The 25,929-nt window shown below is 40.4% G+C and overlaps 1 protein-coding gene across 3 annotated transcripts in view; it reads right to left on the reverse strand.

The window, feature by feature from the left end:
- ccser1 (coiled-coil serine-rich protein 1) overlaps positions 1 to 25,929 on the reverse strand; it is a 1,375,213-nt gene that overhangs the window by 548,719 nt on the left and 800,565 nt on the right. For all 3 annotated transcript variants that reach the window (XM_073042460.1, XM_073042461.1, XM_073042462.1), the window contains one exon: positions 12 to 92. In XM_073042460.1, coding sequence (XP_072898561.1) covers positions 12 to 92 — 81 coding nt within the window. The remainder of the gene's footprint in view (positions 1 to 11; positions 93 to 25,929) is intronic.

Below are 25,929 nucleotides of genomic sequence, written 5' to 3' on the forward strand. Positions count from 1 at the left end.
CTCCTACTTACAAGTTCCTCTCTGAGTTGTGAAATCAGTTCATCTTTCTCCTTCAGCTGAAGTCTGAGAAGTGAGCTTTCATCTTTAGTGTCCTACAAAAAGGGAAAAGAGACAACATTTATAATTAAATCAAGTGATAGAGAATACTGAGCTTGCTTATGGAGAAATCAATGGTTGGGGTGTGTCTATATAAGTACTGCTGGAACAAGTTCTTCCAGGAAATTGTAATCCAGCACAAAAAGAACAATAGATTCCCATTGGGTACATTTGGCATTTTATCTCTGCTCTTCAGAGTTGAATTTACTTAAAGTCAGATATACAGGTGCCCCCCCCCCCCATTACAAAGGTAGAGCATTCCTATGAAACCTTTCTTAAGCCAAAATGGCATAAAGTGAAGAACCATTAATTTATATGGGAAAATTTTTCATAAAAGCGGAAATCCTCCTTGTAATGCAAAAACGGGTTACTAATATAGGTCTTCTGTAAAAGCGAAGTGGTGTAAAGCGGACATTCATAAAGCGGGGGACACCTGTAAAAGGATACAGCAGTGTGTTTACTTAAAAAAAATGAGAGAAGTGAGAGCTTACAGCCAAGATGGTCTCAAAAACTTGAAAACTCACAAAGCCTTGGTGATGTTTATTCTCAAGCACTCTCCCTTCTACCTGAGCCAAGTGGAAGTGCATCTCGAAAGCAGCTTGGAGAGCTTTTTAGCATTTTCAACCTTGGTCTCAAACCTCCCTAAGGTTTTGACCCTCCCTATCTCTGCAACCTCCTACAACCCTGCAACTTTCTGCAAAAGCAACACAGCTGATAGAGCTGTGGTCTCACCGCTTCAGCAACCCAGGGTTTAGTCTTGACCTCTGCTGCTATCTGCATGGAGTTTGGACATTCTCCCTGTGACCTTGTGGATTTGGTCCAGATACTCCCGTTTTCTTCCATATTCCACAGAAATTCAGGGTGGTAGGTTAATCAGTCACGGGAAAATGCCCTACTGTAAAAGTGTGGTAGAATTTAGGAGGACTTCATGGGAATGCAGGGATCATGGTTTACAGAGCAAATTACTGAGGAATAGGATAGATGAGACCCAGCACAGACTTGATTGTCTGAAATGCTTCCTTCTGTTAGACAATAACACATCTGCCATCCTCTAGTTTTTCCAAAATTTAATCACTCATAATTTAAGATCCCAATTTCTGCACTCCATCATTAAACATCCCTGCCTCTCTCTTTTTTTAAACCAATTAAAACCATCAGCTTTAAACTGTTGCTCACAAGCATGAGAATATCTGAAGATGCTGGAAATCCAAAGCAACACACACAAAATACCGGAGGAACTCAGCAGGTCAGGAAATGAATAAACAGTCAACGTTTCAGGCTGAGACACTGCTTCAGGACTGGAAAGGAAATGAAGAGATGCTAGAATAGAAAGGCATGGGGAGGGGAAGGTGTAATCTTTCTGTAAGAAGAACTCCTATAAACACTGGCTCTGAGATGGAACACAAAGAATGACATCAAGACTCTTCTTTCAACTCATCTTCCATTCAGATAAACAATCTTGGATATGAAACTTTAACTCTGCTTTTTTCTCCCAGCCTGTTTGCCCTCTGGTTAAAATTGCAGTTGCTATCATAACCTGATCAAAAAGAAGGATCCGCCTCATCCAGCTCGTACAGCGGATCTAAACCCAATCCTTCAGAGAAGAACCTCTACATTTTCATATATAACAATATATGACAATATATAACAATATATAACAATATATTTTGTGTTGCAGGCAGAATTTTAACTGCCCAGTTACATCCGACTGAATCTGCTGATATCAGTTCGTATGTGATTCATACTCAGACAAATAAAACACGGAAAATGAAGGATGAGAAAATGATAAATTCCATTGAAACATTACTTGCTCTGAACTTAATGGAAATTGTACCAAGATATGTGTTTGTTATATTTTAAAGAATGCTCCCAGGGTCGGATAAACCATATCATTAGAAGCAATGTGTTATCGTCACTGAGAATGAAATAATTATACCATTAGTACTTACTTACTCGGAAAAAAATTACAAGGTTTTTGACTTTATGGATGCTTTGGAGAAAGTTTCAGATAACAATCAGTATTTCCTTGATGGCACTTGGATGCATCTATCACTTTTTGCATGAATTAATTTAGAGCATTTTACAGCCTCCTTTCCCCTGAAAGCCAACAGGATCAGTTGATAGTGTTGAGAATTGCAGCACAAGCATTGAAGCAAGCTTCAGATGGAAGGCAGCAATGTGCTACCTGAATGCAATTGCACAGTGGTGAGCAACTAAAAACAGCATCGTTGTCATAAGAGGACAGGAGGCTGGACCCAAGCACAGGACACAGGCACTGAAGTACTAGGGGCAGGACGGGAACAACTAAACGAGAGACAAGACATGGAGACCATGGTGTGCATGAGGGACGAGACATTCAAGGTGATTCTGGGGTTCCGGGAGAGTCTTAGAGTTCAGGCAAAGCAGGATCCCGGAGTTCAGGCCAGGCAGGATCTCAGGCCAGGCAGGATCCCGGAGTTCAGGCCAGGCAGGATCCCGGAGTTCAGGCCAGGCAGGATCCCGGAGTTCAGGCAGGGTCTAGGGGTTCACTGGGTGGGCCGCATAACTCCTAGGCAGGGCCTGGACCTCCCTGCAGGAACACGGGGGCCTGAGCAGGTTGCGGGGCACCTGGGTAGGTTGCGGGACTCAATCCGTCGGCAGCGAGGGATGGAAAGGGGCAGAGTCCCACGCGGGGCAACGGCAGTTCGGCCAGGCTTGCCGGATGGAGGCAAGGGATAGGAAGGGAACTAGGTCCAGGGTGACTGCCAGACTTACTCGAAGAACTCGTCTTTGACGAGGGGAACTCCAACCCAGGGCAACCAGAGGAACAGGATAGGCAGGACAAACAGGACAACCCCCCACCACAAGTCCACTCAGTCCCAGAACCTCCTATGTACACCGCCAGCCGATGGGCATCAGGTGCGCCTCCTTGAGCCCCAACAAGCCACAATGATCCACAGGTGTGACTAATTGGGCTCAAGGACGAAAGGAGTGACGGCTACAAGACCCGGAGTCCGGAGTCCGTGGACCGGATCAAGACCCAGAATGCGGGCTCTGGACCAGACCACAACAATCGTATGGTATTCCAATATGAGAAGATCATTTGGTCCTCCAGGTGCTGGATCACAGGACAATCCCATTCTCCTGGCCATGTAACTTATTCGACCTACAGTACATTCCCATAAACTCACCCCTCCCAGATGCTACCTCTTACCTACACACTGGAGGCAATTTAGTGACGTCAATTAACCCACCAACCCACATATTTTTGGGAGGTAGGAGGAAACCAGAAGGCTTAAAGGAAGCCCCATGTGGTAAAAGGGAGGATGATACAAACTGACTCCACACAGACAGCATTGGATGCCAAGATTGAGTTCAGTCAGCTATGCCCCTGTGTTGCCCACATCAACAAGTTAAAGTACCAAGGAGTCTGAGAAGGATCAACCTTGAGTATAAGAAGAATCCTTCCAAAAGTCAATGTTTTTTATTGAAAAAAATGTTATTCCCCCAAAAAAAACAAACAATAAATGCTGAGCAAACACAAGGAAATCTGCAGATGCTGGAAATTCAAACGACACACACAAAATGCTGGTTGAACACAGCAGACCAGGCAGCATCTATAAGGAGAAGCACTGTCGACGTCCTGACGAAGGGTCTCGGCCCAAAACGTCAACAGTGCTTCTCCTTATAGATGCTGCCTGGCCTGCTGTGTTCCACCAGCATTTTGTGTGTGTTGCAATAAATGCTGATTAAGTTTGAGATATTATAGAACAGAAAGAGGCAAATGAACCTAATAGGTACTTATTGCTGCAGCCTCTTGTGTCTCGAGGAATATGTTATACATAATACTCCCCTTCCCCAACCCACTACTACATTACTCTGTCTCACCTTTCAACATATCCTCTGAAATATAAAAAATAGGATGGGCTCCAATAAAGAATTCAAGTTAACTTGTCACAAGCAGAGTATAATACTGCTTATTTTTGTTTTTAAGTAGTGGATTATGTATTTTCCCTTTTCGTTACAACAGATAACTTTTATAATAGACATTTAAAAGCCAGCATCTTTTGTAAACATTACATTGTAACATTCAATGGCAGAGTTATGGCAGAATTAGTCAATTTGCCTTGTGCTGCAGGATGAAGAAAGGGCCCAATAAATTATTCCATTCATTCCAATACAAATATCTTGTAGCATTTACTTGAGTGTAAATTGTACTGGCCGTCCTTTTCTTCAGAAAAAAAAAGCATACAACTCAAACAGTCATCAAGTCATACAACATAGAATTGGGCTCTTCAACCCCATTACATTCGTGCTTACCTTTTGCCATGTACACTAATCCCACTGGACCAAAATTTTATACCCTGCCTACTTAAGTGTCTGTCTCTTAAATGTAATAATTGTAACTGATTGTATCAGTATCAGTAAAATATAGTGACATAAGTGAAAATGTAGTCCAAGTCCTGAGTCCATGAATGTTGCAGCAATCTGCAGTCAAACACAATACAGCTTGTTTTCTGCCGAGTGAATACTGGGGGGGGGGGTTAAGAATGCTGCACCACATCCACTCCAGCACACTGGTGCAACGCCAGACTCCCTCCCTCTGGGTGGCTGCAAACAGGCAGCACCAGGATCAGAATCAGGTGTATTATCACCGGCATGTGTCGTGAAATTTGTTAACGAAGCAGCAGCAGTTCAATGCAGTACATAATATAGAAGAAAAAGAAAAAAAAAATCAATAAATAAATAAATTACAGCATACATATATTCAATAGAGTAAAAATCATGCAAAAAAGAGAAATAATATATGTTAAAAATGAGAGGTAGTGTTCACGGGTTCAATGTCCATTTAGCAATTGGTTGGATGGCAGAGGGGAAGAAGTTGTTCCTGAATCGCTGAGTGTGTGCCTTCAGGCTTCTGTACCTCCTACCTGATGGTAACAGTGAGAAATGGGCATGCCCTGGGTGCTGGAGGTCCTTAATAATGGACGCTGCCTTTCTTATACACCACTCCTTGAAGATGTCCTGGATACTTTATAGGCTAGTACCCAAGATGGAGCCAACTAAATTTACAACCTTCTGCAGCTTCTTTCAAACCAGTGCAGTAGCCCTGCCCCTCCCCACCCCCAATACCAGTCAATGATGCAGCCTGTCAGAATGTTCTTCACAGTACATCTATAGAAGTTATTGAGTATATTGGTTGACATGCAAAATCTCTGCAAATTCCTAATGAAGTATAGTCACTGTCTTGCCTTCTTTATAACTGCATTGATCTATTGGGACCAAGATCCTCAGAGATCTTGACACCCAGAAACTTGAAACTGCTCACTCTCTCCACTTCTCATCCCTCTATGAGGATTGGTAGGAGTTCCTTCCTCTTACCCTTCCTGAAGTCCACAATCAGCTCTTTCATCTTACTGATATTGATGCTGCAACACCACTCCACTAGCTGGCATATCTCACTCCTGTACACTCCCTTGTCTTCATCTGAGATTCTACCAACAATGGTTGTGTCATCAGCAAATTTATAAATGGTATTTGAGCTATGCCGAGCCAAACAGTCATGAGTACAGACAGAGTAGCGCAGTGGGCTAAGCACACACCCCTGAGGTGCACCAGTGTTGATTGCCAGCAAGGAGGAGATGTTATCACCAATCCACACAGATTGCAGTCTTCTGGTTAGAAAGTTGAGGATCCACTTGCAGAGGGAGGTACAGAGGCCCGGGTTCTGCAACTTCTCAATCCAGATTGTGGGAACGATAGTATTAAATGCTGAGCTATAGTCAATGAAAAGCATCCTGACAAAGGTGCTCGTATTGTCCGGGTTGTCTAAGGCCGTGTGAAGAGCCATCGAGATTGCGTCTGCAACTGACCTATTGTGATAATAAGCAAATAGCAATGGGTCGAGGCGTAGTCCTCATTACTACGACCGAGGCCACGTAGTTCCCCTGCCACTCGCCAAAAAAATCAACAAGACTTGCAATATTCCAACCACCAAAGTCCAGCAATTTAAGTTGGGTAGTACACCAGAGGGAGAAGAAAATAAATACTAATGTTAACTAATAGTTCAGGGAGCCAATTGTTAAATGACTCTGCTTGAGAAGCTAACTAAATCAAAATTTTCCCTTTACTTTCCGTCACTTTTATTTTCATTTTCCAGGTTCATGAAATTTGCTTGGCAGTCAAAATCAGAGTTCAGCCAGTTTCACATGTAGAACTTAGATGTACCCTTAACATGGCTCAATTAATTTTCCTCACATTGCATTCTGAAGGAGTGGTGGACAACAAATAGAAAACAAACACCTTTTTTAAAGCTGCATACACATACTGTCTTGCAAGTATCATATTTTAAAGAAAATTAAAGGCTAAGTTAGTGAATAGGTTCCTAAAAATGCAGAAGTAAACCGTACTGTACCAATGCACACATTTATCTTTGTAGCTCAACAGCTAAAAATACCATTTGGGACCAAAAAGAGTTCATGATCACCCAGGAGAAATAGATTTCTGTTGCAGAATTGCTATTGTTTAGGCTCAGTTGTATGCCTAGCAGGACTCCACTGTCCTATTTATAATGGACTCCAGCCACTTGCATCTGGGGTAGATAGATACAGAACTGTTTCAAGCTTTTGGCAACTCTGAATATGCAACCTGGAGTTATAAATCAAGCAAGTGTTCTTCCAGGAGTACCTCCTTTCCCTTTTTGCATTAGTTGAATATACTAAGCAGTAGAAAAACAATTTCCATGGAGACTAAAGTAACAAATTAATTTCCAAAAATCATACTCCAGCTTAACTTATTTTATCACTTAAATGATTAACCATTGTTATTTGTTATTTAAATACTTAAATTGTCACAGAATCTGTCAATTTGGCTCAGACAGCAAAGCTGAAGAAAGAGTAGCAATGTTCTAGTTAATTAATTGAAATACAAACATTCTGTAGGATTTGTTAAAAATCTCAAAGTTTGTTGCAAAAAATATTGGTCTGTGTACAGTGTGCCTTTTGCTTATCGATACTATTATCAAGGCTCAACTGGTCACCTCATAACTGAGGTGATCAGAACCCTTTTTGCTATATTGCAGATTTCTAGAAATATGGGTCATATAACAAGTTATCACCAGTTATATTTTAATAGTGCATTTAAGTTAAGAAAATATCCCAAAGTGCTTCACAGGGGCATTGTCCATCAAAATGTGACCCACACAGTCACACAGAGAAGTTCGACCAAAAACTTGTTCAAAGAGGAAGGAGTCCTAATGCAGAGTTTTGACCCAAAACATCAACAATTCCTCCCAGAGATGCTGCTCAACCTGCTGAGTTCCTCCAGCAGATTGCTTGTTGCTCCAGATCCCAGTGTCTGCAGTCTCTTGTGTCCCAAAGAGTTTATCATATTCTCTCTGTGAAGAGAGATGGAGTTATGGCACAGAATCCCATAAAGTATGACAGCCAATAGTGGAATACTTGAAATCGGGAACAATTAAGAGAGTAGTATTAGAGGAGTATAGGCATCTCAGAGTGTTTTAAGGACAGAGGGGGAAGTGTGACGACAGGAGTATTTTTTTTAATTAAGGTGCTGCTGGCTTTGAGAGGTATGCATGACAGAAGATGTCATTTTCAGATGGTGTGTGCTTTGTTTTATGGGTTCTATTCTGTTTAGTGTAATGTGAAAAGATGATAAAATGATGATGACAGCAGGGAAACTATCACAATGAGTTAAATTTATTAGAGTCATAGAGGCAGTAACAGAAATAAAGACTTCTTGAGCATAAAGATTTGACCCGATATTAAATAAGTTTCCATGATTTCTAGATCCATTGTCACCACCTATCATGTATGAGAGAACATGCCAGCTATGGAGATTGGATGAGCATTGAGAGGAGAGCGTGATTTGAGAACAAAGTTTAAGCTGATAGAAATCAGCCAACATGAACATCCATTTACAATCCAATAGAGCGCCTGTTCCATCAGAATCTTTACCTACAGTAAGCCATTTTATTTTGTCAAATGTACAGATCAGTGTAGATTTTGAAAGAGTCTCAAAATCTACCTAAATAAATAAAATCCAACTCCTGGGTGTAAAGCAGAAGGCTGGATAAATTGAATATGTGACATCTAAATCTTTTGTATGCGCTTAAACAAATTCTGTTAAGCCAATTCAGTGTATTTTTAGAATTACAAATGACTCGTCTTTTTCAGTGACAATCTTTTAAGCAGCCCCCTATAAATATGCCAGCCTATATATAAACATAAAAGTCCACATAATAAGAATAAATTTCTTATGTAAAGTTGTAAAGAGTTATTACAGTCTGTGTACTGAAATCCAGGCTAAAGCTGCAGTGTGGTACCAAGGGATTGCTGCATTTTAAGAGGGGTAAAGGGGTCAGAAACTGCTCTCAGATTGTCATGTACTTATTTCCTCAGCATTTTGTTTGATGTTGATTCCTCATTCAATATCACTGCAACAGATTATTTGAATATTTTAACACTGCACCTTGCCTGCTTCTTTTCCTACAACACTCAAAGGAATTTCACTGGGTAGTGGGAATGGAACAGTTAATTGCTCACACGCTTTTGCCCTTGAAAAGGTGGTGCTGTGCCATCTTCTGCAGTCCTTCGGATGAGGTTATTCCCACAGCATTGTTTGGTAGAGAGAAACAGGATTTAGATCTACTGAAAATGCAAGAACAGTAATATACTTTGAAGTCAGCAACTTGAAAGGAAGCATGCAGGCAATGTTGTTAACATAGCCTGCTTCCCTTTTCTGGCTTGGTAGAGTTTGTTTTCTGGGAGATTCTGCAGATATCACAAATATTTTTTATAAATATACACACCTTGGCCACAATATGATGGTGGTGAAGTAAGTAAATGCCTCAGACAATGGATGGCATACAGTCAACTGTTTTTTTTGTCCTGCTTGCCATAATATTAACACCATCATTCCCACAGTCCTGATTGATAAGCTACAGAACCTGGACCTCTGTAGCTCCCCTTGCGACTGGATCCTTGACTTTCTAACCAGAAAACCACCACCTGTGTGCGTTAGTAATAATACCTCTTTCTCGCCAATGATCAACAGTGGCGAACCTCAGGAGTGTGTGGTTAGCCCACTGCTCTACTCCATCTATATCCATGGTTGTGTGGCTAGGCATTGCTCAAATGCCATCTACAAATTTGCTGATAATACAACTATTGTTGGCAGAATTTCAGATGGAGATGACAGGGCCAGTGTACAGGAGTGAGATATACCAGCTTATTGAGAGGTGTTACAACAATTTTGCACCCAATGTCAGTAAGACGAAAGAGCTGATTCTGGACTTCAGAAAGGGTAAGACAAGGGAACACAAACCAATCCTCATAGAAGGGTCAGAAGTGGAGAGAGTGAGCAATTTCAAGTTCCTGGGTGTCAAGATTTCTGAGGATCCAACGGTCAATGCAGCTATAAAGAAGGCAAGACTGCAGCTGTATTTCATAAGGAGTTTGAGGAGATTTGGTTTGTCACCGGAAACATTCGAAAACCTCTACAGATGTTCCAAGGAGAGCTTTCTGACAGACTACATCATTGTCTGGTATGGCGGGGGGGGGGGAAGGAGAGAGCTACTGCACAGGAACCTGAGCTACAGAAAGTTGTAAAATTAGTCAGCTCCATTTTGGGTTCTAGCCTCTGTAGTATCCAAGACATCTTCAAGGAGCAGTGCCTTGGAAAGGCAGTGTCCATTATTAAGGACCCCCATCACTCAGGACATGCCCTCTTCTCACTGTTACCATTGGGAAGTAGGGCACAGAAGCCTGAAGGCACACACAGCAATTCAGGAACAACTCCTTCCCCTCTGCCTCTGATTCCACAATGGACATCGAACCATGAACACAACCTCACTGTTTAAACATTACTTATTTTTGCACTGTTTTTAATTTAACTATTTAATACACAGATCTATACATACTGTAATTGATTTACTTATTTATTTTCTATATTATTATGCATTGCATTGCACTGCTGCCGTTAAGTTCACAAATTTCATGACATATGCCGGTAATATTAAACTTCATTCTGATTCTGAGGTACAGCGATAGAATAATACACATAGGAAACAAGGTCTTCAGCCCACCATGTCCAAGCTGATCATATACTGACCTAAATTAATTCTATTTACCAGCACACGGTTCGGAGACTTCTCTGTCCTGGTGACTGCAGTACTAAATAAGATCCTGCTTAAATGTTACGAAAGATTCTGCCTTCACCACTGGCTCAGCCAGGGTATTCCATTTCTTTCTCAGATCTCCTTAAACATTTTGCTCCTTATCCTAAACTTATGCCCTCTAGCTTTAGTCAGCCCAGCTATGGGAAAAGGTTTCCTTCTACCCACCCTGTCTATGCTCTTCATAATTCTGTATACCTCTATCAGGTCCTCCTTCATCCACTTCTGATATCAATATTAAAAGAGTTTCCTCATAACTGAAGCAAGTAATCACAGGGAGATTTCTCCACAACTACTTTAATGCAATCACCTAAGCAAGTTCCAAGGACCCTGACTCCCTGACTTGTTTCTTGCTGGTAGTAGAAAGGCTTTGGAGAGTCACTCACAACAGGATACCACCCTCTAACCTACTATTATACGGCTGGAATAGTTATGTCCTTGGCCATTCCCAAAATGCTGATTTTAGGTGGCAATGGAAACATAGTTGACTGTCAAGGGTGGAAAATATGTTTATCTCACACTGGCTGTCAAGGATATACTGTAAGATTTTCACATGTTGGAGACCATCATTAAGGTCATCCACTACATATCAACTTGTGACATAATATCTGCCAGGTATTGGACCATACAATCATAGGTGCAAGTCTTAATTATTGTGCATTACTATAATATTTTGGTGTTGCTGCAACTTATTTTCTGCTACTTATCTATTTAATAATTTTTTAAATTTTGCTGTCTTGTTTTTATCTACTGTTTTATTTAATTGCCTGAGTGGAAGATAAACAGAGTTTCATTGTACCTATGTATAATGACAATAAAAATCATTCAATTCAATTCAATTTATGTTTATCTTTGCAATGGGAGTGAGATGCACAACTAATTCATATTGAAAAATATTGTGTGCCTTATGGTTCACCATTTCTTTCACTATAAATGTTGTCAGAGTATTTCCATCATTTTTTCAATTTTTCTTCTCAATTAATAAAATTAATAATCAATTTTTTTATTGACAAACAAGGACATGTTAAGAATTAATGGCCAGTACTCACTCTTTTAACATGGCATGAACAGTTATTTCTGCTGTCTAAAATCACTTTGGGACCAGTACAGTCTGACCCAATTAAGCAGCTACCCCAATTAGCTGGGTTTCATGGAAATTATTAAAAAAGTATAAAAAGGAAAATTATCTGAGTAACGATTTATGTATTACATGAAACACAGAGCAAATTAGAACACTACCAATACTACTATAGTGCTATAAAACTCTGTATTACTTCCCAGTAGTTATTGATGGAGGATTTCCTCCAGTGTATGTTGCATGCTCTTTTGATTGACTGTAATTGATCAAGATCACACAGACACCCAGTGCAGATAATGGACTACCTTCAAACAATGTTTTAGACGATTACATCATCCATCTCTTGGCTTTCATTGTAACATTCAAGATATTTGTTGATATTTCAAATTCTTCATAATTCCTAACTTGTTGAAGTAGTGAAATCATTTCCTTTTCACTCCTGGTCCTTCCTGGAATTTCCAAGCCTGAGTGTTTGAAACCACAGTAAGAAAAACAGTCCTAAATTGTCTTAAAGCTCCCAACTATCAGTGACAAAAATTACTGCTTTTTGAACACAAACACATAACTGGCAGTATCTAAAAACTGATCACTCTAAGGAAAGTGTAGTGTCTCGTGGCTACACAAGTGCACATGACTGACGCTAGTTAGAAACTGTTCAACAACAGCCTCCTGTTACAATTATGCACGATAGTGTCTCAGATAAACAAAGGGAATCCCGACTGTTTTCTCAATTTGTTTTATATTCTGTAAGAGGTGTACCAAATAAGCAGCTGCACTGATTAACTGATAGCTCAATTAACCAGAATCCACTGTACTAAGTGCCGTATTTGCAATTAGTTTCCAGAATTATGGCAAATTCTTAGTCATATTTGTTTGCTATGATGCAGTGCCCATGTTAAAATGCTGTAAACATTTTCAGCAGTATATTACAAGAGATATTTGTCCTCTTTGAGAATACTGAAATAACAATTTTTAAGATAACTTGCAAAATAGTTAGGATGAGAGGACAGTTGCCTGTATGCCTAGATTTGTACTGATTGGAAATCCACTGCATGGAAGGTCACTGAAGATAGCTTCAATCAAAATTTTCAAGAAGGAAATGTTTACCAAAATCAATCAATTTATGAGATCACGGGGATAAAGCGACTGGGGGTGGGGGTGTGGACTAATTTCAAAGTACTTTCAAACTGCTGGTTCAAGTACAGAGTGCATAGATTTTCTTATGTGATTGAATAATGCCTTGCAAAACAAAGTTTTCATGGCATCTCTGAAACAATTAATAATGCCAATGAATCAACCAACCAGCAGACTGAGTATCTCAACAAGTTTCATAGTTATATTAGCTACAATAACAACCAAATACAGTCAAAATGATTGCTGAACTAGCAATTCAACAGTCTGGACCTGATCTGGAAACATGAGTTCAAATACAATTATAGAATTTCAGTCCAGTCAATTAAATTATTTTGGAATTAAAAGTTGGGTACCTGCAATGCTCACCAGAAAATCACTGAAATCTAAGAATTTACTGTAATCACTAATATCGGTAAGGAAACATATATTACCCATATATTACTTACTTGGTCTAGTTTCTATGTGAATTCTAATTCATAGAAACATATTTCACTTTCGGCTTTGAACTGACCTTACAAGCTAACCAATTCACTGGACAATAAATGCTTTTGACAATGAAAGCTCCCAGGTCTCGAATGAGAGAATGAAATTGGATTATTATGATTATAAATTGGTAAATCTGTAAATTAGTAAATTGGTCTATTATTCTCTCATGGACTGAGGTACACTAAAATACTTTGTTTTGCAAAACATCCATAGAGATCATTTCATCACATCAGTATATTGAGATAGTGCATGGGCAAAACAATAGCAGAATACAAAATATTGTATCACCATTACAGAGAAAATTCAATGCACATTGACAATAAGGTGTAGGGTGAAAATGAGGTATATTGTGAGGTCATGTCCACCTTAATGAACCAGCAGTCCATTCAATAACCTTATAAACAATAGGACAAAAGCTGCCCTTGAGCCTTGTAGTGCATAATTTCAGGCATTTGTATCTTGTGCTTGATGGGAAGAGGGAGAAGACAGAAGGTTCATGGTGGTCTTCGACTATGTTGACTGCCCTACTGAGGCAGTGAGAAGTATAGACCTAATTCATAGTAGGGAGGCTGTTGGAATCATTTTGACATTGAAACCTAGTGTGTCACAGCATGTATCCTCTTTTATTAGCTGCAGCTGCACGAACTCCAACAGCAGTTTGGAAACTCGGTGAGAAATGCTTGGACAACTGGGAGATTCTGTTGAGGACATTGGATAGCCTTCTTCCAGTTGTAAAAGTCCTTTGCATTGATTGTTCCTGTACCACAAGGTTCCCTTTAATTCCTTTACACTTTTCCACCTACCTGTCACTAGTGACAGGATCTCACTTTAACTGATTTGTTTCAGCTAAATTGAGCTTTTACTCACTATTCATAAATGTTCAGCTGGCAATTTTGTTTCAGACTGACAAATGTTCCAATCAATAATGGAGCTGATGGCAGCAAATGCAAATCAGGGAAAATGAGAGAACATTTTCCCTATGTTCTTAAATGCATATGTGCAGTTCTGCTTATTGTCTTCAGGCACTCTTGAAATTTCCTCTGTATAATGAAAATCAGATAGATTTTTGCTAACGTTTTGCTTATTTGATCTCAAGGTTCTGTTGAAGCAGCACACAACTTGTCGTCTACCATGCAACTGTGATCCCTGCTCTCTGTACATTTTTATACAACATTGACCAGGCATTCCAAAGCATTCAAGAGCTAATATCAACACCGGCAAATCCACTGGCAAGTGAACTAATGTAAATATCCTCTTCCCTTCCACTTGAAAACCCACTGACACACAGTATCAGTTCCAAAGGCAAATCTCAACAAAATAGGCCCAAATAGAAACTTTTCTGTTTCTGATATTAAAAAAACAATGCTTCAAAGTTGTCCTCGAAGTTTCCTGGAAAAATATAATCACTGAAAGCTAGAAATCTGTGTCTTACAACCACTCAGAATGGGAAAGGATTGGTTTGTGTGGCACCGAGAACCTTTAGTCCATTTGTCAAGAATTCAACAAGGCTATGGAAAAAATGAATCGCCTTCCTCAGCATCCATCCACCCATCCCATCAGGCAGCTCCTACCTCACATGTAACATTCACCTCGTCAAACCACAGAATTGGAATGGAAGTGAGTCAGCCTAGAATCCAAGAGACTGCTGAAGAAGGGATACAGTACCACTTCATTTGGTTACCTTAATAAGAAAATAGAAACTTTGCCTCATTTTAGAAACTCAAGAACAGAAATAAAGATCTTACAACTGTGCAGCGATGAGGGACAACTCATTTCCAACTTACCAGACAATATCTGGTCCCATCCATTTTCACAGATGAATGTAAATGATCTCATAATATTATTTTGAAGATGATCAAGGGAGTTCTGAGCAATCCAAGTCAATGTTCATCTCTCAACCAAAAGCACTAAGACAGTTTGTCTGCTAGCTCTCATCGGGCAGGAGGTTCAGAAGCATACACACCACCAGATTCATGAACTGCTACTTCCCTTCAACCATCCACTTCTTGAAACAACCTGCACAACCTTAATCAGTACTTCAGTATAGCAATACTAATGACCACTTTGATCATTAGTTGCCTCAACCATTTATTACAATGGAAATTTGGTTTTGTTTTAATTGTGTTTTCTTGCAAAATTTGTGTATAATACATGTTTAATATTTACCTTTCCTGTGGATATCATGTATTTGATGCTTTTAGCCTGTGATGCTGCTGTAGGCAAGTTTTTCTTTGTATGTGTTTATACATACTAAGACCATAAGACATGGGGGCAGAATTAGGCCATGCCCCCATTGAGTCTGCTCTACCTTTTGATCATGGCTGATTTAGATTCTCTTTCAACCTGTGCAATTCTTCTGCTTTGTCTCTGTATCCTTTGATACCTTTAATAATCATGAAACAATCAACCTCCACTTTAAATGCACCCAATGACTTGGCATCCACAGCCATCTGTAGCAGTGAATTCCACAGATTCTCTACCCTCCGGCTAACGAATTTCTCTGTACCACAGGGACATCCTTGTGATCTGAGGCTTTCCCACTAAAGGAAAAATCCTCTCCACATATTCTTGCAAAGAAAAACATTAAGCTTGACTTCGACTGGTTTTTTTTTACTTTGACAGTTTAGTTAAACATCAAGTTGCTGTTTGTGGAATATAAATAAATAAAGCTAGAAAAATACAGCAAGTCAGACAGCAACTGCAGGAAGGAAAACACAGCTAATGTTTCAGGTCAAAGAGCCTTCATCAGAGGGAATTTGCTAATTGCTGATTGGCTATTCCATGTCCACATGAATAGTTTCCACATTTCATTGATTGTAAAGCACTTTATTCATTCATTCATATATTTAGAGATAGAGTGCCGAATTCCTGATAACTCCAATTTAACCCTAACTTAATTATGGGACAATGTACAATGACCAATTAATCTACCCAGTATGTCTTTGGACTGTGGGAGGAAGCCACTGCACCGGGGAAAACCCACATTTTCCACAGGAAGGATATATACAGAGTCTCCTTGCAGAAGACACCGGAATTGACCTCTAAACTCTGACACACGAGATGTAAAGTCATTGTACTAACCATTACGTTACTGTTGCTGTGAGAGCTGCTCTTTGTCTAACACAAATCAAGCAGTGGATATGATTGAGTCAGTTCCAAGAACAATTACACTCAACTACATCTGCTAACCCAGAGCTTGAATGCAAGCTACAGCTCCACTGAGAGTTTGTGGAGGCAGAAACCTTTCGAATAATACCTGGAAGTGGGCTAGATGCATCATAACCTACAGTGCTGCAGATCAAGAACTGGGAAGCAGGATGATGCTACATAATGTTATCAATGCAAATTAACAGGATGGACAAAATGGCCTTCATTTTTGCTGCAAAAATTCATTGACTCAACTTGGAAAATCACTTCTAATGCTCCAGAGAGACTGAAGAAAAACAACTGACCCCAGTCTTTGCGGAGGTGAAAGTCTATGTGAGTGTTCAGAATGTAAAAGTAAATTAGGCTAGTTTATTCTTTTGTCATATGTAATGAAGTATCATGAAAACAATTTGTTTTGCATGCCATCACATCAGTCCATCAGGATAGGACGAGGGGAAAGCAACTGCAGAATTCAGAAAGCACAGAATCATTGGAAAGTTAGAACTCAGAGGAACTATACAGTCACCAAGCTATATGGAATGAGGTGAGGCTCTGCGCCAACTCACCTGTGCTGACCAAGTTGCCAAAATTAGCTGGTTGCAGGTCTCATTTTCTTCTAAAGCATTCTTATCAATGTGACTGTCCAGGTGTCTTTCAAGCATCAAAATTCAGCCCATTCATCACATCTGTGTTTCTGCAGCAGGCAAAGAACTATCCAATCTCTTTCTACTTTCCAGCATATGATCTCTGCCCCTGCAGCTCACTGTTCTATACGCTCAAGGCCTGCCTCAATGTGATTTGGGTTTCTGTCTCCAACATCATTTCAGGCATTGACTTCTGGACTTCTATCCCATTCTTGACAAAAAACAGAATTCTAATCACCACTGATGTATCTGCCAATCAATTCAAACCTGTGTCCACTGGGTAAGGCAACATACCCTTCCTAATTACTCCATCTAGATAACTCATAAGTTGTGGTTTTTGCTGAGTGCCATTGAGTCGTCAGCTCATAGCAACACTATGGATTGTGTCTTGGTCCAGAGGGTTTTCATGGCAAGATATGGAAGGAGATGGCTGAGCCTTTTTCCCACGCAGATAGTGCTGCTGCCAAGGTTGGGAAATGGCCAGAAGTAAACTCAGGAACATCCACCTCAAAGTCCAGTGCAGATGCCATTTCGCCACTGGCCAACCCACCATAATTTATAAATCTCCATTAAATCTTCCATTAGCTTCCTCACTCAATGTTTCTTCATTGCCTCCATTTTCAACTTTGTAGCCATTCCAGTAAACTTTCTCTATGCCATCTCCAGCCCCAAATCATCTTTTCTATAACGCAGTGATTCAGACTGAAGTTGTGGTTGACTGTGAGGGTGAGGTAGAGTGGGAGAGATGAGAAGAGGGTAGTGACAACAATAAATGAACCACTAAGAAACCACGATGAATGAATGATCTGACAATACTATGACGGTATAGACTGGACGACACTTCAGATGAGCCACATTTCAAAAAAGTCGCATACTGTTTTGTGCTTCTTGTATGAATTCTTATGAATACATTTACTTATGAAATAAAATGCTAAAAATCTAGGTAAAATCAAGAAGAAATATCTCATGTTTGTACAAAAGTAAATTGTACAAGGATCGTTGTGTATCATTTATTGAAAATCATTGCTGAAAGACTTTGAAGTTTGAGAGCTACCATAGGATTATTTTGGTAAGTTCGATGTGTGCTAGTGAGAAAATGTGAGGGAATTCCAGAGATCAGTTACCATGCACACCCAGATTCTGTACAGTGCAAGCCATGATGGATACTCCTTTACTTTGCTTACGCTATGGGACTCAAGATTCTCTCCTTTGTAAAGAACTTTCAATATTGTAGATATGACACAAGCTACTTCATGCATGTTGCATCAAAAGAAAAACTGACATAGACATAGAATCGAAGAGTTATGCAGCACAGAAAAAGACCCTGCTCTATCATGTCTACGTAACTATGAAAAAACACAAAACCCATTAGATTATCTTATTTGTCACATGTACATTGAAACATGCAGTGAGAAGCATTGCTTTGTGTCAATGACCAACACAGTCCAAAGATTTTGCTGGAGCAGCCCGCAAGTGTTTCCAGGCTTCTACTCACTCACACTAACTTACATCTTTGGAAAGTAGGAGGAAACTGGAGCACCTGGAGGAAATCCACACAGTCATGTGGCGAATATACAAACTTCTTATGAGCTGCGGCAGCAACAGAAACCCAATCGTTGATTGATACCACTGATCTGACCTCTATGCTCAGCTACACTGATCACATTCCCACATTCCCATCAATTTCCACCATTTAGGCTGCACACTGAGAACAATTTCAAGGTGCTTAATATGTGGGAGTAAACGATAGAGGAAATTCACGTTGTTACAGGGTGAACATGCAATCTCCACATAGACAACACCCAATGTCACAATTGAACCCAGGGTTTTGGCAGAAGCTCTGTTGGTTGTGCCACCATACCATCCCAGGTACCAGGGCATGTGGCCAGGAGGTAGATCACAAGGGTAAACTTGAACGAGTGTCTCACAAGGAGGCAGAGAGCTAGCTTTGTGGAAGGAATCCTGGAGCTCCCAGCATCTGAAGGTGTAACCATCAGTGCTTAATTAAAGGATACAGATTAACAGGCTACAGGCAGCTCACATGGTTAACGAGCTGGAAAGTTAGGAGATTGGGGTCATATAACGATCTGGAGAAATAAATCAGAGTACAGTGGATTCTGATTAATCAGGCCATTTATTTGGAACAACTGTGAAAGAACAAAACTAATTGACAAAATAGCCGGAATTCCCTTCATTTATTTGGGGCACAATCCTGCTTATTTGGGACAGGAGACATAGAGTCATAGAACAGCACAGCAAAAACAGAAACAGGCCCCTCAGTCCATCTAGTCCATGCCGAACCATTTAAACTGCCTAGTCCCATTGAGCTGCACCCGGACCATACCCTCATACCCCTCCCATCCATGTACTTATCCAAACTTATCTTAAACTTAAAGTCAAGCTTGCGTGCTCCACTAAAGCTGCCAACTTGTTTTCACACTCTCACCACCCTCTGAGTAAAGAAGATCCCTTGCATGTTTCCCTTAAACATTTCACCTTTCACCCTTTACCCATGACCTCTAGTTGTGGTCTCACCCAAGCTCAGTGGAAAAAACCTGCTTGCATTTACTGTATCTATACCCATCATAATTTTGTATACTTCCATCAAATCTCCTCTCAATCTTCTATGTTCCAAGGAATAAAGTCCTAACCTATTTAATCTTTCCTTATAATTCAGTTTCTCCAGACCCAGCATAATCCTTGTAAATTTTCCCTGTACTCTTGAAAACTTATTTATATCTTTTCTGTAGGTAGGTGACCAAAACTGCATACAACACTCCAAATGGGCCTCAACAGCATCTTTTACAACCTTAGCATAACATCCCATCTCCTGTACTCAGTACTTTGAATCATGAAGGCCAATGTGCCCAAAGCTTTCCTTACAACCCTATCTACCAGTGCTGCCACTTTCAATTAATTATAGACCTGTATTCCGAGATCACTTTGTTCTCCCACACTCTTCAGTACACTGCTGTTCACCGTGTAAGACCTCCCCTGGCTGGTCCTACTGAAGTGCAACACCTCACATTGGTCTGCATTCATTTCCATCTGCCATTTTTAAAACTATTTTTCCAGCTGATCCAGATCCAGCTACAAGCTCTGATAATCTTCCTCGCTGTCCACTGCACCCTGAACCTTGGTGTCATCCACAAAGTTCCAGATCTAGTAAACAATATTGTTATTGTCACTGATAAATAAGCAGTAAGACAATTCGGAACTGTTTTAATCATTGCAGTTTAACATTCAGACTTGGAAATGTCAGAAATGGCCAGGAGTGAAACTGATAAAATTTCACTCCTTCAACAAGTTAGAAACTATGAAGAATTTGAAGGTATCAACAATCATCTTGAATGGTCCCCACCAGACACTCAGCTCTCACCCATAGCTCAAACAGCTGTTTGCATGCAATAGCAGCATCACCCCAGTATACTGCTTCAATAGCTGAACTAAACCAGGGAGAGTCACCAGCAGGTCTCTTTCCAGGTGAGATAGGGACATCCCTGTCCTAGCATGCGAAGTCAGCTTCCACAGACTGGGCAGATGAGATCTACAGTGAGATCCATCTGCCAGGAATGCTATGTGGCAAACAAAGAACATGACAAGGCATAGAAGAAGTCATGATTATCCACTGTAACCAGGGAAGACTCCAGTTGTAACGTCTGCTTGTACCACCATACCCGAAGCTCTAAGGGTGAGAGAGTGGGACTGCCCTTGTGCAATGGCTCCTCCATTCTCATGCACAACTTTCCTGTCATCATTTGATATGATGGACACCACCAGTAGTATTGGTAGTGTTTTAGTTTGTTCGGTATTTCATTTAAATACTTTATTTGTTACTCAGTTAAATTGAAGTTTGTCTTGTTTAAACATTTTCAACGATTTCCATGAAATTTTGGTTAATTGGGGCAGCTGCTTAATTAGGACAAAATAAATTGGCACCACTGTGTCCCAATTAACCAGAGTTTACTATATTATAACTGGTTAAGCAGTCACCTTCTGAGGCTGGTGAGCACAGGGGTGATGATGAATGGGTGCCATGGTGGCATAGCAGTTCCCACAATGCTATGGCGTTCTGAAGTTCAGAGTTAAATTCCAGTGCTACCATTCCATAAGGAGTCTCTGTAGGCCCTCCCTGTGGAATGTGTGGATTTACTCCAGGTGATCTGGTTTCCTCCCACAATCCAGTAGGTTTACTGGTCATTGTCAATTGCCCTGTCAACAGGTTTGGATTAATCAGGATTGTCGGATTTTGCTGGGGGAGCATGGCTGGAAGGACTCATTGCCACAGATTGCTGTGGAGACAAAGTCATTAGGTATATTTAAAGCAGAGGTTGATAGGTTTTTAACTAGCCAGGCCATCAAAGGTTAAGGGGTAAAAGCATGCAAATAGAATTAAGAGGGATACTAAATCAGCCATGATGGAATGATGGAGCAGACTCAATGGGCTGAATGGCTTAATTCCACTCTTATCTCTTATGGTCTAATGGTCTTATCCTTAAGGGATGATTGACAACTGATTAGTGTCATAGAAGTCACAGAAAAGTACAGCACAGAAATAGACCTTTTGGCCATATAGTCCAAGCTGAGCCAGTTAAACTGCGTACTCCTAATCGACCTGTACTGGGATCAGAGCCCTCCATACCCCTACCATCCATGTACCTATCAAAACTTCTCTTAAACGTTAAAATCAAGCTCACATGCTCCACTTGAGCTGGCAACCTGTTCCACGCTCTCACAACCCTCTGAGTGAAGAAGTTTCCCCTCATGTTGCCCTCAAACTTTTCACCTTTCACCCTTAACCCAAGATCACTAGTTGTAGTCCCACTCATCCTCAGTGGAAAAAGCCTGTATGCATTGCATTTACCCTATCTATACCCTTCATAATTTTGTATACTTCTATCCAATCACCTCTGTGTTCCAAGGAATAAAGTCCTAACCTATTCCATCTTTCCAAATAACTCAGGTCCTCCAGACCTGCAAAAAGCCTTGTAAGTCTTCTCTGTACTCTTTCAACCTCATTTACACCTTTGCTGTAGGTAGGAGTCCAAAACTGCACACAATAATCCGAATTACTCCTCACCAGTGTCTTACACAACTTCAACTTGACATCCCATCTCTTGTACACAATACTTTGATTTATGAAGGCTAATGTACCAACAGCTTTCTTTATGGCCTATCTACCTATGCTACCACTTTCAATGAATTATGGACCTATATTTCCAGATCCCTTTCTTCTACCGCATTCTTCAGTGCCTTATGAATCACAATATAAGAGTTACCCTGGTTGGCCCTACCAAAGTGCAAAACCTCGCATTTGTCTGCATTAAATTCTATCTGCCATTTTCAGCCCGTTTTTCCAGCTGGACCAGATCCTGCTGAAAGCCATGATACTCTTCATGGTCACCCATGGTAGTAAGTTCAACGGCGAGGTTCTCGACAAAGAGTGATCTAACCAAGACCTCAATGGGTAGAGGTACTAGAAGATGATGATATATCACAACAGCAGTGGAGGTGGAAGAAATTTGCAGCACTGAAGTAATCTTGTATTCCATGCCACTGGATCCTGAACCTGATTAGCTAAGGTCCATGTGGTGGCTGCCCATACATTAAACACATTCATCACAGGTGTTCTCCATTAAGGGACATCCTCTTTGGACAGGGTTTGCAAATCTGGGGTCCAGAGATCCCTTGCTCAATGGGATTGGCCAATGGTATTAAAAAAGATTGGGAACCCCTGCCTTAGGAGAACATTGTACTACTGATATGAGTGATCCTATTACTACAACTACTACCACTACCACACATAAAATAATGCTCACAAATTGCTTTTAAACTTCCTCCCTCTAACCTTTAAACCATATCTTTCCCCCCTCATATATTATCTAGCTTATTCCTAAAATTAAAACCACGCCAAAGGAGGATCAGTGACAAGCCCCTCAAATCTGTTTCAGCAGCCTATTGGATCATCACTGATCCTGTACCCCAAGCTCTCTTTCTAATCCCATATCCCTTGACATCTTTAGTACATACAAATTTATTGATTTAGTATGCCCAATGACGAACATCCACAGCTCTCCACCATTTTAAGTTCCAACCTACAGAGTAATTATTTCTTCTCAACTCAGTTTTAAATGCATCATTCCATTTCCTGAGATTATGCCTTCAGGCTAAACTCTTCAGTCAGTTTATTAGCCTACTGTCATCGACTCCATCAATCCACCTCAGATTTGCGTTCCAAGGTCACCTTTCCTTCTTTGAAACACCAGTGAATAAGAATGAGTCTTAATCTCCCTACATTGGCTTCCTCATTGCAAATGTCATATTATAAATATGTGTATGTCAATTATTTTTCATGGTAGTGAGTTCCCCATTCTTCCAACCTTTGGATGAAGAACTTCTTGTGTTCCCTGGTGCAAGTGGACTCCAGCTTCAAAGAGAAAATGATTGCTGTGTATTCTTCGTCTGAAACTCTTTATGTTAAGACAACTATCAGGTTGCTTCTCATGTTGTTGATTTCTGTATTGGCATTGTGTTAATTGATTTTTGAGGATAATGATTACTTGGAAACTGACAATGAGCTTAAAGGTCTCACATTCTGTGGTAAAATGGGCAGAAATGGTGATAAGCTGTAACCTCACAGCATTGAATTGAATTGAACTGAAATGACTTTATTACATCCTTCACATACATGTAAAGAAGTAAAGGAGTGAAAATATTTATGTTACGTCTCCATCTAAACATGCAATGTACAATTTATAGTAATTTGAAGTAATTTGTATTAAATAGTACGAACAACACAACAGTTAATACAGCATAGAGATACAATTGTGTCAGTGTGAATTAAACAGTCTGATGGCCTGGTGGAAGAAGCTGTCCCGGAGCCTATTGGTCCTGGCTTTTATGCTGCAGTACCATTTTTACAGATGACAGCAGCTAGAACAGTTTGTGATTGGGATGACTTGGGACCCCAATGATTCTTCAGGCCCTTTTTACACACCTGTCTCTGTAAATGTCCTGGATATTGGCAAGTCACATCTATAAATGCACTGGGCTTTCCACACCACTCTCTGCAAAGTCCTGCGATTGAGGGAAGTACAGTTCCCATACCAGGCAGTGATGCAGCCAGTCAGGATGCTCTCAATTGTGTCCCTGCAGAAAGTCCTTAGGTTATGGCGACTCATGCCAAACTTCTTCAACCGTCTGAAGTGAAAGAGGAGCTGTTGAGCTTTTTTCACCACACAGCTGGTACGTACAGACCACGTGAGATCCTTGGTGATGTGTATGCCGAGGAATTTAATGCTGTTCACCCTCTCAACTCCAGATCCATTGATATCAATAGGGGTTAGCCTGTGTCCATTCCTCCTGTAATTCACAACCAGCTCCTTTGTTTTTGTGACATTGAGGGAGAGGTTGTTTTCTTGACACCATTGTGACAGGGCGATGACTTCTTCTCTGTTGCATGCATCATTATTATTTGAGGTAAGGCCCATCAGTGTAGTATCCAGGTTCAATCCCAATCATTGGTGCTTGCTGTGAGATGGTTTCTGGATTCTCCATGGGAGTGTACAAATTTCCTTTGGATGCTCTAGTCTCTTCCCACATTGCAAAGACTGTTGGTTGATAAGTGAATTGTGCATTGTAAGTTATCCTTAGTGTGTAGGTCAGTAGTAGAATACAGGTAGAATTGAAGAGAATTTGGAGAGAATAAAATTGTATTAATGCAGGTTTAGTGTAAATGAGTGCTTGATGGTTTTCATTGACTCTTGTCAACTAAAGGAACTGTTGAGTCTAAATCCACAACTCAAAATTTCAATGAACTTGATGCCCCCAACCTAATAGTGATATCTGAACTTCATTGATGTAGAAGATCACCAATATTCACATGTGAGAAATCTGTGTGAGGATCAGCATATGCATGGTAAAGCAGAAATGGAAATAAATTCAGTCTTGAGGTAGCAACTTTATGAGGGGGCAAGGAAAAAGCAATGCAGTGGAGAAATACCAGGGAATCTTACAGTATGAGTCTGTGCCAAGATTCAGACAAAGTAAATTGTGGGCTTTTCATGAGCTGCTCTTTAACATCATATGGTTAGTCTCAGCTGTCAATGATTACCTACAATAATTAGGCACCACAATCTGCAGCTTCTCATTCAAAAAGGATGGTTTTGTTTTCCACTGTACTATTTATGTTCACTAACGTGTATAAATCTCTGCCTCAAAGTAACTGACCTGAATCATAATGAGAACTAGATCCTTCCTCTTCACTCTCCCTGCCTCTCTTTTGAAAATGTGAATTCGGAGCAAGGGTGGGCCACTCAGACCCTCCAGTCTACTCCATTAATTAATGAGATCATGCCTGATCTGTCTACCTTCAACACTACATTCCTGTGTACCACTGATAATTTTTCACGCTTTTGTTTATCAAGAAGTAATCTGCTTTACAAATATTCAAACATTACTGCTGTCCCTTTTTCAAGAAGAGAATTCCTAAGACTCACAAGTCTCTTTTGGCTTAAAGGAAACAACACTGACCAAGTCACTCTCTCTTCATAACTGGAACTCCCTTCGCCTGATGAAATTCTTATTAATCTTCTCTGAATCCTCTGTCTTGTTATCACACCCTCTGTGTAGTAAAATAATCCACCAAAAACAGCTCTAAGCCCAAAGATGATGATGGGGAGAATGTATACACCTTGAAAAGGACAGACCTTGCAAAGACAGTTCTCCGATGCCTCTACATATCAATGCCTGGAACATGAAACCACCCCCACCGAAATCTCATCACATCAGGAGATCAGCCTTCATCCAGATGTGCCCCAAATACACACTATTAACTCTATCTTTGAGATTAAAACACAGGACTATCTTGTTAGGCTGATAGATTGTCTGCCCTTGCCTCACTAAACTTTTATCCACTTTCCTGATACAGGGTTTTGACCCAAAATGTCAGCAGTTCCCTTTCCCATACAAATGCTGTTCAAACTGTTGAGTTCCTCTAGGAGACTGCTGGTTGTTCCAGATTCCAGCAGTCTATTTGAGAAAAGCCAAGAACTTGGAATTTTGGAGGGTTGGAAGGGATTGTAGAGAGCACAAAGGAGTTAACTCTGAGATGGATTTCACTGAGAGAATGAGAATGTTTGCAGACTGGTTTCAAGTGGACTGAGCAAGAA

Source organism: Hemitrygon akajei, chromosome 4 (genome assembly GCF_048418815.1).
Source record: "Hemitrygon akajei chromosome 4, sHemAka1.3, whole genome shotgun sequence".
In the NCBI taxonomy this organism is placed as follows: domain Eukaryota; kingdom Metazoa; phylum Chordata; class Chondrichthyes; order Myliobatiformes; family Dasyatidae; genus Hemitrygon; species Hemitrygon akajei.